At 47.0% G+C, this 16,439-nt stretch overlaps 1 protein-coding gene across 1 annotated transcript in view; it reads left to right on the top strand.

Annotated features, from left to right (window-relative positions):
• Positions 1-487: 487 nt before the first annotated feature.
• Positions 488-16,439, top strand: part of pawr (PRKC, apoptosis, WT1, regulator) — a 51,071-nt gene continuing 35,119 nt past the window's right edge. The window contains exon 1 of the mRNA XM_028954846.1: positions 488-1,364. Coding sequence (XP_028810679.1) covers positions 843-1,364 — 522 coding nt within the window. The 5' untranslated portion in view covers positions 488-842. The remainder of the gene's footprint in view (positions 1,365-16,439) is intronic.

The raw sequence follows: 16,439 nt of genomic DNA, 5'->3' as shown, positions 1-16,439 counted from the left end.
TATTGAAATAACAGCCCAGGCAGGACGAGCGGTAATTTTTGCACAAGGGTTGGGCCACCGTTAACACCACCGAGAATCTACAGGATGTGCTGGAGAAGACACTCTCACATCCTTGACACACACACACAAAAAACATCTCAGTAACTAAGTAGTAGCATAGGGTGGTAGTAGCCTAGTGGGTAACACACTCGCCTTTGAACCAGAAGGTTCAAATCCCACTGACTACCATTGTTTCCCTGAGCAAGACACTTAACCCTAAGTTTTTCCAGGGGGGGACTGTCCCCCTGATTGTAAGTCGCTCTGGGTAAGGGCGTCTGATAAATGCCGTAAATATAAGTAACTTTATGCGTAATGCGGTTCAAATAGTGCCCAGTCCGGCCCTTCTGGATGTCGTGTGCAACGTAATTAACCATAAACAAGCACGTCGCTGCGCTCCTGCCTCTTCGTGAGGACTCGGGCGCGTTCGGGAGTTTCCGGAGAGAGAGAGAGAGGGCGGGGCGGTCGCTCGGTCGCCTCGCGTGTCGAGTTCGGAAGGCGCCGTTTCACCTGAGAGAGCCGCCGCCGGGACGACAGGTCGCTTCACGCCGGCCGGTGCTTCGGGAAAGTCTCGGTTTTACGGCTCGCGGGGGACTGTTGCGGACGAGAAAAAGTTTGTGGGAAGTGTTTGTCGGAATGCGGGGCGCCACGCTGAAACTTTCCCCCATCCTCGGTTTTTAGGCGCGGACTTTTATCGGCGGCGCCGTCTCTCCCTCCGGGGACACCGCGCAGCTGAAATTACAATTTGTTCTATAAGTGACAAAAAAAAAAAAAAAAGAGGCCCGTGAGTGAACTCGGTCGTGAACATGGCCACCGGCGGGTTTCGGTCCAACGCCGCCACGGACTTTCTGGAGGAGTGGAAGGCGAAGCGGGAGAAGATGCGGGCGAAAATGCTGGGCGACATCGCGGCGGCCACCGGCGCGGCTCCCGCCCCCCCGGGCGGCGTCGCCGGCGGCAAGGGCGAGACGCGCGTCCCCAACGCCGAGCTCAACAACAACAACAACGGGGGCTCCGGCCACCCCGTGGCCCGGTCCTCCTCCTCCTCGGCCCTGCGGAGGCCGGACGACGAGCCGCACCCGACGCCGGCCGCCAGGGGAGCCGACACCCCGGCGGGGAATCCGAAGAAAGCGCCGCAGCCCCAGGCGGAGAGCCCCGCCGCCGCCGCCCCCCAGTGCGGGGACAGCGACAAGGACAGCATCTCTCCGGGCAAAGGGAAGGAGAAGAAGAGCTCCGGCCCCAGCGCCAGGAAGGGGAAGGGGCAGATCGAGAAGAGAAAGTTGCGGGAGAAGCGCAGGTCTACAGGTGTTGTCAGCATACCGTCCAACGAGGTGAGTTTCCAACAGCCCGATATCGATGTATCGACATCGCCAAATATCGTTACGGTATCGTCGATGTTGTAATCAATACTAAATCTTGCCATGCCGCTGTGACTTTTCTTGCAGTCTTTAAAGCTCTTCACTGCTGGTTAGATGTTGATGGAAGGGGGGGTAGTGGCCTAGTGGGTGACACACTCACCTATGAACCAGAAGACCCAGGTTCAAATCCCACTTACTGCCATTGTGTCCCTGAGCAAGACACTTAAACCTGAGTGTCTCCAGGGGGGGACTGTCCCTGTAAATACTGATTGTAAGTGGCTCTGGATAAGGGCATCTGATAAATGCTGTAAATGATAGTTCAGTTCAGAGCATAAAGAAATGGTTTCGATGTGTTTCTTCCACATCTTTGGTTGGCATCTTAAACCTTTTTTCCAAGTTCAAACTCTGTATAAAGTTTGGTGCAGTGGTGGCCTAGCGTGTAAGGAAGCGTAATCAGAAGGTTGCCGGTTCGAATCGAATGAGGTGCCGCTGGGCAAAGCACCGTCCCCCACACACTGCTCCCCGGTGCCTGTCATGGCTGCCCGCTGCATAGACAATATAGAATCAGTCGTTCGATTTATACAGGACGTCCAGCAGAGCTGCTTGGGTTCGACTGGGGTTAGCTAGGACTACCCCCCCCCCCCAACCCCCCCATGTGGCCTGGTACCAAATGTGTATTTTGTGGGACGAAAACCGCCCCATCGATCTCTCAGTTCATTTACATTTACATTTTCTGCATTTACCAGACGCCCTTATCCAGAGCGACTTACAATCAGTATTTACAGGGACAGTCCCCCCCCCCCCCCCCCCCCCCCCCCGAGACACTCAGGGTCAAGTGTCTTGCTCAGGGACACAATGGTAGTAAGTGGGGTTCGAACCTGGCTCTCCAGGCGAGGAGTTACCCACTAGGCTACTACCAGTGTGTATGTTCAGTTGTTCAGCGTGCATGAACAGCGTCTGTCTGGCTGGAATGTGGAAAGTGTCCACCTCACTGTGCTGGACATGTACGGAGCGCGGCGGAGCTGCTGCTGTTACTTCACGTCACTGCAGCGGCGGAGCTGCTGCTGTTACTTCACGTCACTGCAGCGGCGGACTTGGACAGAATAACAGGCACTGATGAAAAGTACACACACACACACACACACGCACACACACACACACACACAGACGCTTTTACCCCAGTGAAAACCAAGGAATAGGAAAATGTGGGGGGTTCAGGCTGTGGGTGCTACTCGTGTCGGGCTCGCCGCGCGTAATTCCTGTCGGCGGTTGACCAGTGGCCGAGTCGGCCCGAGACGTCCTGCGCCAGAGCGAGGGAGCGTGGGCGTCGATCCACCAAGATGCCGGGTTCCGTCTGAACCTGAGGCATTAAACACGGCTCTAAACTGCAATGCCGGAGAAGCGGGCTTTTTCTACCATATTATTTTGTGGGATTGTAAACTGTAACATGTGACCGCGGTTACATGTCAAATGACTCGGGCGTCTCATGCCAGACCACGGATGGTCATTTTTTTTTTTTCCCAGTTAAGCGTGAGGACGTGGTGACGTGCTGCTCTGAGGTAGCCGTTATTTACGGTGAATGTGGGCCATCTTGTTCTGAAGGTTGCTGCAATGTGGAAAGAGATTGCGATAAATTCACGTTTTTCTTGAGAATGTAGTTGTCAATTTCGGCCCAGGGTCTTAAAATTAACTTTTTTTTGCGTATTATTTTACAATTAATCATAGTTAATGTTCATGACTGCCCACCTAATGCCTGCATATATATATATATATATATATATATATATATATATATATATATATATATATATATATATATATATATATATATAATATGTGTGTGTGTGTGTGTATATATATATATATATATATATACAATGTGTGTGTGTGTGTGTGTGTGTGTGTGTGTGTGTGTGTGTGTGTGTGTATATATATATGTATATATATAATATGCCGGTTGTATTGTTCTGAAACACAAAAAAGAAAAAAAAAGAAAACTGCAGAAATGTGAAGTGTTGCTGGAAGGGTTCGATTTTCTGGGCCTGCTTGGGTCTCAGGTGCCCTCGATTCGTCGTCTTTTTCAGAAGCGCATCACTCTCGACCCATCTTGCCGATGTACGCCGGTAATTCTGGCAGCCTTTGTGAGTGTGCGAACTGGCATCTTCATGGCTTCCATCGGGCTGTGGAGGTTTGGACCTCGTTCGCAGCTCCAGAAGAATTACTAGGCCATGTAATTCTTTCTGGCCCGCATCAGGGGGGCCTTGTTTGCGCCATCTGTTGGATCGAGCTCAAGAAAATGCCGTTGGTACTCGCCATTAGTGGAATTCGCCGGGCTTTCTCGTGTCATTTGTCCACACAGTCGCAGAGAAATGGTGAAGCCCCCATCTGTGGCAACGGCCTGACCGCCGATGGATGCCAGTCTTCGTCACTCGGCTAATGCTTCTTGGCTCTGTATAAAAAATAATTTCTTTCATCATACCGAAAGTTTATTGGATTTAAGAATCTCTGGAGCAAAGCGAGTGTTAATAAAACGGCTGGCCTATTGTTTAACCGCTGGCGTCACATCAACACGATCTCGAGCTGCTTTTGAGATGAAGTTCGAGGCGCGGGGTTGATTGGCGTCTATCTGCTCAACGGTGGCCGAGCCAGAACAAACACACAAGGTGACAAGCATCTCGCAGAACATTTACATTTACAGCATTTACCAGACGCCCTTATCCAGAGCGACTTACAATCAGTAGTTACAGGGACAGTCCCCCCCTGGGGACACAGTGTCTCGCTCAGGGACACAATGGTAGTAAGTGGGATTTGAACCTGGGTCTTCTGGTTGGTAGAAGCTTGGTAAATGCCGAAAAAGAGAAGCGGCAGAGCCAGACCGGGCCTGGATTTAATTACGTGTCGGCTCGGGTCGTTCGCAAGCGAGAGGGTTTTCACGGCCGCCATCCCAGTGACTAGAGAAACACGCACATCCCGCCGACGTCCAGCTGCCATCTTTCCAAAGTGAAGTGATTGTCACACGTGATACACAGCAGCACAGCACACAGTGCACACAGTGAAACCCATCGCCCTGAGTGAGCAGTGGGCGGCCATGACAGGCGCCCGGGGAGCAGTGTGTGGGGACGGTGCTTTGCTCAGTGGCACCTTGGCAGCTCGGGATTCGAACCGGCAACCGGGGCCGCTTCCTTAACCACTAGGCCACCACTGCCCCGCCACCATGCGCCGCGGTCTGGGGCTGGACTCAGAACAGGACCAGTGCTGAGTTTGCAAGCGGCGGTTTGTAGCGACAAGCGATTGATGCTTCGTGGCTGCACATATTTTCATCTTCCTGCTTTCCCTGTCCAGTAAGTCAAGAAAGAATGCGATTTTCACATCGTTTTATGGATCGCGTGGGTGTTTCCAGTACATTTAGTTGGCTTGCCATTAAATGTACCCTCGATTAAAGGCCACACAATATCTTTTACTTTTATCCAAAGCGACTTACAAGGAGAAGACACCCGCAATTCCCATTCGGCCTCCATAAATTGTGAGTTACAAAACTAATAAGCCTTGATAGGGCCTAACTTGTCAAGGAGAAGAAGTGCTAGATTTTTTTTGTGAGTGTGTGTGTGTGTGTGTGCGCGTGCATGCGTGTTAGACTCTTTTGAGGTGCTTTTTAAACAAGTGAGTTTTCAACCTAGCGACTTGGTTCTGCATATAACGCTGAATAAGTGTTTTGGAACTTTGTAGTGAGGTTTCATTCCTGATCCCCGGCCCTGAGAGTCCGGTGCTTAATACGCTGTGTGTCTGTGAAGGTTCTCAGTCGTCCAGGTGAATTTGTCTGGAAGTTGAGGCGTGGCAACTGGACTTGCTTTCTTTAAGGTGGAGGCGTTTCATTCTGCATCCACAGAACTTTGTCAGTCTGACATTAATACACTGCGGCTTTATGTTGCTAAAGACTGTGCTGCAAAGATTACTTGCTTGATCATTCGGACAGTTTCTAAAGCTTTAAAGTACAAAAGTATGATGTTAATTAAGCAATTGCTTCGAAATTTCTGCAAGACATTTCTCACACGCCTTTGAGCAAGAAGCATATCTGCATTTTGAAAAATAGACATGAACGGGGCGTGGTGCAATCTTGTTTGACTAACTTTCAAACCAAACAAGGTCACGTCGTCGCTTGAAATACCTCTGGGAATAGGTCACAGGTCTAGGTGAAGAGTTGTTTGCTCAGATTTTGCAAGTTGTTTCCTAAGCGTCTTCTCCAGCTACGAACAACAATTTCATTACCGCGCTTGGGGAATACCAGAAGCCAGGAGAGGGGATAAGGTAATAAGCCAGGCCTCTCGCCCTGCACCGAACAAGTGCTTAACACACCGTAAAAAAACCCCAAAAAAAACCTGCTCCACGTTTTTGGTGCAGTTTCATGGGAAGGTTGCATAAACGCTCCCATTAAATCTCCTTCCTGATAGGTGCAGCGTGATGTAGTGCCATGTGTCCTTCTGTCAGCGTAAATCACACTTAATCAACACCAGGAGCCTGGCGTGATAAATGTGGAGGGGGTAAAAAGTCTCTGGAGCATTGTTTGCCCGCTCTTTCCCTCAAACCGCTGGAACCGGAATTTTCTGCAAAATAAATAATAGGCTTTTTAAAAAAAAAAAAATTGGCTGGTCACCTGATTGTCAAGCCGCTCTTCTGCGACGAACTGAGTAGTGTACACACGGAAACCGAGACACCCGATATCGCTAATGTTGCCAAAACGTGTACTTAAGGCCCTTCGGAATGCCTTGAGCGTGGAGGTAGGAAGGGCATCCCGAACCGAGTCGCAACGTTCCCCATCACTAACCCCCGCAGGCCGGACGGGGGCCGATCGCTGTCAACCGCCGGTGAGACGTCCGCTTGTCACTTTCTCCTTTTGTAGTTCCCCAAAGGCCTGTTTTGTACTTTTCAGTCATGGTAAGCATAGTGAAATGGAACGTTCCCATCGTTTATGTCACATTTACATTTACGACATTTGGCAGACGCCCTTATCCAGAGCGACTTACAACGTGCTTTCAAGTTACCATCGATGAAGTGATCAGTTCTGGTTCACTTGGACCCCCAACTATGAATACAATCTTTTTATTCACTCGGTTGTAGTTTCTATACATAAGAAGGTTCCAGGTTAATCTAAATATTCTTTAAAGAGGAAGGTCTTGAGCTGTCGTTTGAAGGTGCTCAGTGACTGAGCTGTTCTGACCTCGAGGGGAAGTTCATTCCACCACCGAGGGGCCTTTCCTAAGTTACTGGAATCTGATCAATTCGGTCTGTTCATCTTGTATAATCATATACGATGCTCCCGTAATCCCAGTGCTTATTGTTAATAGCGCTGTTCAATGATTAACTATATATGACTTTCTTCTGTTTAGATGTGATTAATCACAGATTATCATCTGTGTTCTTAACTTAATTATTATTGATTTACAGTTAATAATTAAAAATATCTTTTTTTGGTTTCTCTATCTGTAGTTCTTTTGTTTAGTGGAACAGGATCCCCTGTTGACTTGGTGAGGTATTTTACCAGTAATGCTACAGTGTGCTACTGAGATGTCAGGCTTGTTTAGGGTGTGGTTTTCCAGCTCAGCGGCTTCTGTTTACCGCCAGATACTTCCAACATTTCCCATTTTTAGCACCGACACCTCGTACCGCCTGGCCGTAATGGCTAATAAAGTAACATAAAGAAAAGGAACAGCCGGAGAATAGGCTCTTGTATAAATTCCCCGCATACCAGATTCCTAACACTCTTAATTCCAGATGCTTTTGAACATGGCCCGGGCCGGATTTTTCTTTTTCTTTTTTCAGCCCCGGGCTGACGTGCTGTGCCTGACAGAAAAATCCGGCTCACATCTTTCTTTTAGCAAAGGGTGTGGTTGTCTTCATGCAGCTTGGTGCCGATTATGAGTTGATATGTACGTTTTCGCTTTCGCCATCGCTACAGGCCAAAAATAGCCCTTTATATCTGTACGTGAGAAGTGACGGCGTGGGCCGCCGACCATGTGACTCGTCACTGATTAACCCGCAGTGCGCAGAGGTCACTGTGACGTCTCTCTTTCTGTGTGTCTAAGTCTCCCACCAAACATCAGTTCCGCCTGCGGACGCCTGAATGTACTCCCACCCTCGGCCTGTTTTAAAAAAAAAAAAATAGTATAAGACTGCATTGCACATCCCTGGAACAGGAAGGAGATGGAGGGAAGTTTCTGGAAGTGGTGGCTCTGCGAGCGCTGCTTGCTTGTCGGGGACATTCCTGCCGGCTTGGCTGAGGCGGTGGATTTCTGAGTCAGCGCTAATCAGACCGCTGTGCCTGCATGATTAGGCATTTGGGACCTGTCTGTTTGTATTCATTACATTAGAATAATGAAGCTTCTCTACTCACATGTCCCCTCTGTCTCTCCCTTTAGTCTTTCTTTCTTTCTTTCTTTCTTTCTTGTATAATGTGTAAAATGTGATTTAAAGAGAACTTTCTCACTCTCTTTGGGCCAAACGTGAACTCCTGGTCACCCTGCTCTTACCCCACATCGCCATGGCTACCATTCAGACTTTGTGCCCAGATAAGCGCCAGTGAATAGGAAATAACCTGCACTCAAGTGTTATAATAAATGAGAGTGATTTTCTTTTTTTCGTGTGTGTCTGTGTGTGTGTGTGTGTGTGTGTGTGTGTGAGTGAGTTCAGGGCTCCTCAGTAACGGGAAACCAGGCCCAGAGGAATCTGGCTCTGCACAGGTTGATGTTTACTCCCCTGGTTCACATTCCAGTACACTCCGGATTGTTTAAGCCACGTTTAACATCAGTGAGTGAGTTTGCACGCGTGTCTAAAGAGAGATGATGTTTAATTCAAGGAGGCCAATTAAACCGAAAATGGCTGATTTCCTGTAATGTGGCCGTGTCTTTGACCCACCTTTTTTTTTTTTTCCAGAGTAGGTCTGGACTGGCCACATGTGGCTCTGGTTTAGATGCTTATGAAATGTTTTTCAAAAACCCACCAGCGCAAGAGCTGCACGTCAGGAATTTCAGCACCAAACAAGAAATTGAATAAAAAAACATGTTGGATTAAACTGCCTGTGATCTTTAAGCCGTCCGGCCAAATAGAGGCTGGTGAGGAGGAATGCCCACACACCGCGCCGCTGCCCTTTGAAGTAAACATATTTGGCTGAAGAAGGCATCACGAGATGTGGCTTTTACTGTGACTTTTTACATCGCCCGTCCCTACGTCCTGCTTATCCACTTTTTCAAGAATTTCTATAACAAAATTAATAATATGATAATGGTTTTGAGGTTTTCAGATTTTGAGGACCAAATTGTTTAGGCAATATTCAGACTGATGGCTAAATGGATGCTCATCACCTAATTTCTCTAAATTCACCTTGTTTTTTGTGAAACCCTGTGATTTTTTTTTTTTCTAAAAACTGAGAGCCTTTATATGGAGCTCAGGGGTCCTTCATGACCTTCATACAAATGGAGGGAGTCCCTCACCTGGGGGGGTTCTGTAATGTACATCTTCTGCGACTTGTTTTTGACAGGCGTGTGTGTAATTTGCCTAAATTACAACCCAGCGGATGGCAAGCATGGCAGTAAAAAGAGGCTGGAACTGTGGAATAAAGGTGGGCTGTATATTATGGTAATGGTAATTCCACCGGGAATTTGTTTGGCCCAGGGAAAGACATAATGATGTTTATTGAAAACGGAATACTGTTAATTTCATGCCACAAAGACATTGCACCGCAAGTGAGCGAAACTTGTGCTGAATAGCAATTATGGGCGTCGTCGATGTTTATTTGTTGCATATAACCACACACAGGCATCCACGGTGAACGGTTCGAAGCTGTTAAAAGTGTACGTTTCATCTCCTGTACACTGCTACAGGACCATTTAAACCAGCCGTCTTGATGCAGAGCAACAATAAAATCAGTAAAATTAGTATTCGTAACAGCTAACGGGAGGACAGGGAGGATTTCGTTTTTAAATGTTATGCAACCTCTCGCTCGGCCATGTAAATTGAGACACCGGCCTTATCTTTGTGGATTGAAAGATCATGCCTCGCTTCTACACTTACACCTTCACATGCTGCAAGGTAAATATTTCATGGTGTTGCACGGGAAGCTTCCTTGTCCATTGTACTGTAGTCCTCGGGTCGACGCAAACGTTACATAATGACCCAAAGTCCGCTGACTTTGCATAATTCTTAAAATCCTTCGATACTTTCATCTTGATACGATGTCATCATTACTTACTATCACTGTTAATAGTTTAATGGTGTCTTTTCTTGTGGAAGCTTGGTTGAAAAGCCAAACACCACACCGCAATGGGCGCATTACTGTTTTAAGAGAGAGGAGAGAGGAGAATCTAACAACTCGTAGGCAGCGGTCTGCTGAGTTTGGTGAAGAAAGCCACCTGCAGATCCAGCACCTCACCCAACATGTCACCCAACCTGGAAAGTGCGTTATTGGCCCGCGCAAGGCAGAGGGCATTTTTTTTTTTTAGTTTAGCTTTTTTATTTCTTTTTTTTTTTAGTTTAGTAAGGGTGTAAAATGAGTCTTTGCAGGTTGGGATGTCTTGGATTGTGGCTCCCGTGCAATTCCCCGTGAAACAAGGCTAATGGCACAATAATGTAACCTTGCATTAATAAAAAAGAATTTTATTAATACATTCCAGGGTACAACAATAATTATCAGGTGTCTTTCATAAGGTCGATGTGTCTGCTATTATTACACTGTGATTAGCCTCGCTCTAATAATATGGTAAAGTAAGCAGAGGCAAAAAAGGTATTAAAATTTTCATTGCAGATATTTGCATAACAATCCATTATCAGCTAAAATGTCACAAATGTGACTGCCCCGTGTAGCCTTTTTATCTGAACTATAACTAGCGTGGAATACAGAAAGAAAGAGTCACGCTATTTCAGCATTATCGATACGCACATCATCTCTGCTCCGCTGCTTTTAACATTTGGGCATTGCCGCCTTAAGTGGGCAGTGGTGGCCTAGCGGTTGAAGAAGCGGCCCCGTAAACAGAAGGTTGCCGGTTCGAATCCCGATCCGCCAAGGTGCCACTGAGCAAAGCACCGGCCCCACACACTGCTCCCCGGGCGCCTGTCATGCCTGCCCACTGCTCACTCAGGGTGATGGGATAAATGCAGAGGACACATTTCACTGTGTGCACCATGTGCTGTGCTGCTGTGTATCACATGTGACAATCACTTCACTTTTTTTTTTTTTTTTTTTTTTTTTTTTTTTTTTGAAGACCGTCTTCTGGGAGCTGTCTTTAGTGCTTTGAGTCGCTGTACTTTTTAAGACTTTGTTCTTCTAATCCATTGAACACTCACTAACCTTTTGTTGTAAGATGGCAAGTGGCAATTTTAGAAGATCAGTACAAGGTTTCCCCCCCTCCTCCTGCCAGCATTAACCTTTTTACTTCAGGGGCCGGCCACTCTTTTGAAGATGCAGGTTCAACAAAACCTTTTTGCGTGACAGATTGGATTTTCCTCACCAGGCGTCCTCATTGATTGTGAGCCTTGTTCCTGCATTCCTTCTCTCTTATCATTCTATTTCTCCGTCCTTTCTTCCCCTCCTCTCATCTTTCTTCCGCTCCTCCTCCTCCTCCTCCTCCTCACTCCCCTCGATTTTTGTTACGGCCTGCTGGCTGTCAGGCTTGAAATCCTGCCGTGATATTTAGCCTTTGGATTCTCTGACTTGGAAACGGTCCTCCTCCCTGTTACGACAGACCTTGTTTATTAAGGGCAGGTAGAGGATTTCTGCCTCTGTGTCTCACAGACTCACGAGTAAACATGAGCGCATCAATGGTCTGGCTTCCTTTACCACACCAAAATGTGAAGCATGTGATGAATATTTTTGTGAGTAACTTTGCCTGTACTGAGGTACTTAAATACTTGTGCTGTTTCACTGTAAAACAGGGAAATGAAGAACTGGTGCACTAAGCATGAGGCTTGTTCCTAGTGTAAGCGTCCTCAGGATTTAGGGAGAACAGCTTGGCAGTGATCAGTGTCCTGAAGAACATGCGTTTAAAGTGGGAGGAGCCTTATAATTGACATGCACGGTACGTCCTCACTCTGTATGATTTAAACTGTTTTATTTGTTCCTAAGAACACTTAGCTTGTACTTCATCAGTTTGCTGGTTTAAGAGAGCATTTAAATTATACACAGTGTCAAATATGTATGCATTGATAAGGTAATCATAATTACATTTAATCCAGCATCATACCTACTAACACTGCATGATGTACAGAATCACATTATATCATGATAAATAGTTATCATACTATAATATGTATCATTTCACATGCTTGCCAACACACCAGCCTAGAAATAGGTACATGTCAGTATGAAAGGTCACAGCCTCAACTTAAGAATTGGATCAAGCATTTTAAGATCATATTTTTGACTAATTTTATTATGATGACTGACTGACTGGTGTAGCAGCATAAACTTGTATTCATAATCCTGGTGTGCTGAAGGTTTAAAAACACGCCTACGCTTACGGCGGCTTGACTGTATGATGTATGTATTTGTGACCATCACTAGATCGCCGCAATTAGATCAGTAGTACAGGACGTGTCCGAGACCAGGGTTCCAGACATTTTGTGAAGGCTATTGGTCTTTGAGGTGGTTCCCACATGTGAAATTTCCTGTTATTTTGCCCTGAGCTCTCGCTTTTGTGGGACCAGGGCTGCGATCATGGGTTCCCCCTTTTTTCATACGTTGTTTGAAATACTCAGGGTTTTTACAGCCAGGCTTCGTCTGAGACCTGAAGTGCACCCCTGCCCGGTTTCCAGGCAAATCGTGCTGTGCTGTTCTTACCTTCCTCAGTTGTCTCATTGGTTGTGGGTTGGAGTCCCAGTCATGAATGAAGGGGACTCACCGTCTGGTTGTGGCCAAACACAATGGCCTCACACACAAGGTCAAACACGCCAGATTGATTTCAGCCCAAACCTTTGGTAGGCAGATCCTGAAATCCACAAACAGGTCAGTCATTTGAGCAGCCCCTCCCTTTTGTCGAGGGAAAGTATCTGTGGTTGCCTTATTGAAATGTACAGTCAGTCAGCCATGGTGCGATGTATCCCATGTCCTCTGAAGAAGCCGTGTCTTCTGACCAAAGGATGTAGGAAGTCGTGGAATCAGAGATGTTATGGGAATTGAAAACAGAACCCCTTTTGCAGCCAATCACGTGAAGCACCAACTGAGGCATAGCCAGAATAGTGAAATTCTCTGGATTTGGGTTCAGCTTGGACCTTGTTTTAGTTTCTAACCAGTGGAAAGACATTTTTTTTTACGACTAAGCGTGGGAGGCTAGCTTGTGTACTTTGGCAGTTTTTGGCAGGACCAGAGACAGCACGGTGGCCAGACAGGTCTCATGCAGAAAGGCAGGTCTCTGCCTGGCGTGTGTCATCCTCTCCCCCTCTACAGAGTCACCGATCACAATGACAAAAGCTTGGGAAAATACCGAGCCAGCGATGTCAGCTGAGGATTGTGGCCATGCTGCGTGCAATTTTCCCATCACTCCTTGTTCTTCCTTGCTTTCCCTCCTCCCTCCCTCCCCATTGTAGCAGGAGTGTAATTGCCACCTTTGTGGATCTGTCCTCCTCCCCCTCCTTTCTTCTTTTGCAAGAGTCACCCATTAGACCATGCATGTTCTCACATGTTTGGGAGGAGCTGTCTGCATAATGTTCTGCTGCATGGCTGCGAATTGGCTTGTTTGGTGTAAACCATCTCAAAGCAATAAACTGGTGTGCATCATATATTTGGTGGTTTTTATTTAAAATAATTCGGCTTTTTAGAGGATGACACACACTGTAAAAAAAGTAGCACAGCACACAGTGCACACAGTGAAATTTGTCCTCTGCATTTAACCCATCACCCTGAGTGAGCAGTGGGCAGCCATGACCAGCGCCCGGGGAGCAGTGTGTGGGGACGGTGGTTTGCTCAGTGGCACCTCAGTGGTACCTTGGCGGATCGGGATTCGAACCGGCAACCTTCTGATTACGGGGCCGCTTCCTTAACCGCTAGGCCGCCACTGTGTGTGTGTGTGTGTGTGTGTGTGTGTGTGTGTGTGTGTGTGTGTGTGTGTGTGTGTGTGTGTGTGTGTGTGTGTGTGTGTGTGTGTGTGTGTGTGTGTGTGTGTGTATATATATATAATATATACACACACACATATTAATTCCAAGCGTAGTCCTAGTAAAAAAAAGACAGGCTAGGGGACCATAGACAGGCTAGGGGAACTCGTATTAATGTTAAATAATCTCACAAAGATTTCATGATAGGGGACCTTTAAGTAATGATTTGCTTTAAAGTGAAGTGATTGTCACATATGATACACAGCAGCACAGCACACGGTGCACACAGTGAAATTTGCATTTAACCCATCACCCTGAGTGAGCAGTGGGCAGCCATGACAGGCGCCCGGGGAGCAGTGTGTGGGGACGGTGCTTTGCTCAGTGGCACCTCAGTGGTACCTTGGCGGATCGGGATTCAAACTGGCAACCTGATTACGGGGCCACTTCCTTAACCGCTAGGCCACCACTGCCCCTGATTTGGAAGCCTATTTTAGGTTCTCAGCATATAAGTCTCTGCCAAGAGTGTTTGCAAGGTCAAGGAGGCCATGAGGTAAACTCCAACTCCAGTATCCACCTCTGGGAAAACCTTCACCTGTGCCGCGTTCGCCAGCGCCGCGCTCCCCTGCAAAAAAACTCCAGGAGCCGCCGCAGGCCTAATGCAGTAATTAAATCTCTAGAAAAACCAGGCCGTCACCGGAGCCGCGCTAATCTGATGAGCGCTTCCAGTCTGCCGGGCCGATAACGTGTGACTGCGCACCGCGTACCCCGCTTTCCCCGCACTCCTTCCCTCAAGTGCTGCTTTGATGAGGCTGCACAGATTGCATTTGGTTTTTAAATATTGGGACCGTTATCGACTACCTGCAATTTGCTGCGTGCCGCTGCAATCTGATAAGGGCCTCCGTTCTCCACGAGGGTGTCTGGCAGAGATGGGTGCCGGCTTCTCAACTGAGAATGGGCTGGGGGTGCTTTCGTTTTGGCGCAAGTTGTCTCGTCGAGCGGGATTAAGTGCAGTCAAACGACTCTGTTAGGCCACAGGCTCTGTCTGTATAGACTCTCACTGCGTCTACTTCCTGAACTCGTTCACCCTGGCCTGGTGGTCCGTCTTCTCCAACCTGGGTAGACCCCCCGTCTCCCACGTAACAGAGTAAACAGATCCTGGGCAGAAGGTCAGAGGACTCGGGAATTCCAGTCGGCAGTTTGCTTGTTCTCCAAGGGGTGCTTTGTTTGTCCAGACAGCAGCATTCCTGGGTCCTGAGGACACGACTCAGCCCTTGGAAGCGTGTGACATTCCTACCATCTACACCCCTCCTTCGTTTCTCACCTTGTCCCCTGTTGTGATAAAATCCCATCATTCCATTCTGCATTCATACAGTTCTGTGATCCTCACCGGAGGCAAAGCTTAGAAGTTTTTAATTCTGAAAATACGCTTACACACATGATATACACACAGACACACACACACACACACACACACAGACTTTTTTCCCCTAAATCTTTGTGTGGCTTGTGGTAATAACATATTTAATCCGAATTCCCTTTTGAAAATGATAACATGTCAAATGCATTACTGTTTTTGTGAGGTCATTTGATACAAAGTATAAAATAAGAATTAGAACAACAGAACACACACACATACAGATAATGGAATAGAGGCAGCCCGTCGGTGCAGCGTTGATGTGCAGCGATTGGATATTGGGGGGGTGGCGGTGTAATAAAGTTAATCCCGGCGTTTCCAGTCAGTCGGCTCGGCGATGCGGTCTTGGTTCGTCTGCTCTAAATGACTCACGGCAGCACGAGCTCCGTACTTATTCACGTCATGGACTCGCTTTTGTGTCTAAGCAAACCCCACCATCCCTCCTGACATTTGTGCTGGATCGGCGCTTCCTGAGCGAGTGCTCCGAGGGTAAAGAGGTGGGATCCTTGTAATGGTGCTCAGGTGAGAGTGGCAGCTTTAATCTCCTCATGCTCGTGTCTCTACCGGTGAAATACATTTATTTTTTTTTTACATTTACATTTAAATGTACATCATGGGAGGGATGTTTTACAAATGCATCATGGGAAGGATGTTTGCCGCAATAGAAGCAGCAGGAGTAGAAACGATAGCATTCCACACCGATTCATATGTAAATGCCGTTCGTGCGGCGTCAGGACGAGTGAACTGCGTGCGATTCTGAGTGTGTGTATCAGTGTGTGAGTGAGTCCGCGGTGGTTTTTACTGCATTGTTCTGGGCTGTGCTGCATATCGCCCTGCCCATTACACCTCCCTACCTGGTAAACCACTATACACACACACACATATTTGTGTGAAACAATTGCTGATCCTGCCTTTGGTTCAATGTAGCAGCCTTTTTCATAATGACTATTGTCTAATCAGGATCACTTTTAATATGAGCCCTAAAACCAACACACCTGGGTTCTGGGGACAGGCCGCTTCCCTGTTCTTTTTTTTCTTTTTTTCAGCTTGGTTTCATTTACTATGATTAAGTAATCTCATGACCTGACCTGCATATTACTTCAAGTCACCATGAGTCAGAATTTGCGGTCAAAGCACTTGAATGCAACTTTTGATTGAAGAGATCTCTGTGCCATTTGTGTCCAACGTATCAGACAATTGTTTGTCTTTAGAAGTAAAATTACAAGTACAGTGATTTATTTTCACTCAAATATCCTATTGTCTTAACTCATTTTAGGCAAAAAGACTAATGGACACAAAACGTATGTTTATGAAAGTGGCTGTTATATAACAGGAACCTTTGGTTTACTTGTAGCGTAGTTTAATAAAATTTCAGTTGCTAAATTTGCTGTACTGCACCTGCATGTCCACTTATTTTCTGTCCCATCACTGATCAAGTGTACAAACTAGAACTGAACTAAGAAGGGACCCCCACAGCCTCGCCAATACCACCACCATGACAAAACATCAGTCCGAATCATGCATTGCTATGGTTCTATATCTATCCACATATTATA

The sequence above is a fragment of the Denticeps clupeoides genome, chromosome 15 (genome assembly GCF_900700375.1).
Source record: "Denticeps clupeoides chromosome 15, fDenClu1.1, whole genome shotgun sequence".
Classification (NCBI taxonomy): domain Eukaryota; kingdom Metazoa; phylum Chordata; class Actinopteri; order Clupeiformes; family Denticipitidae; genus Denticeps; species Denticeps clupeoides.
The sequence above is the reverse complement of the archived record's forward strand: the minus strand, read 5'-3'. Positions and strand labels throughout refer to the sequence as shown.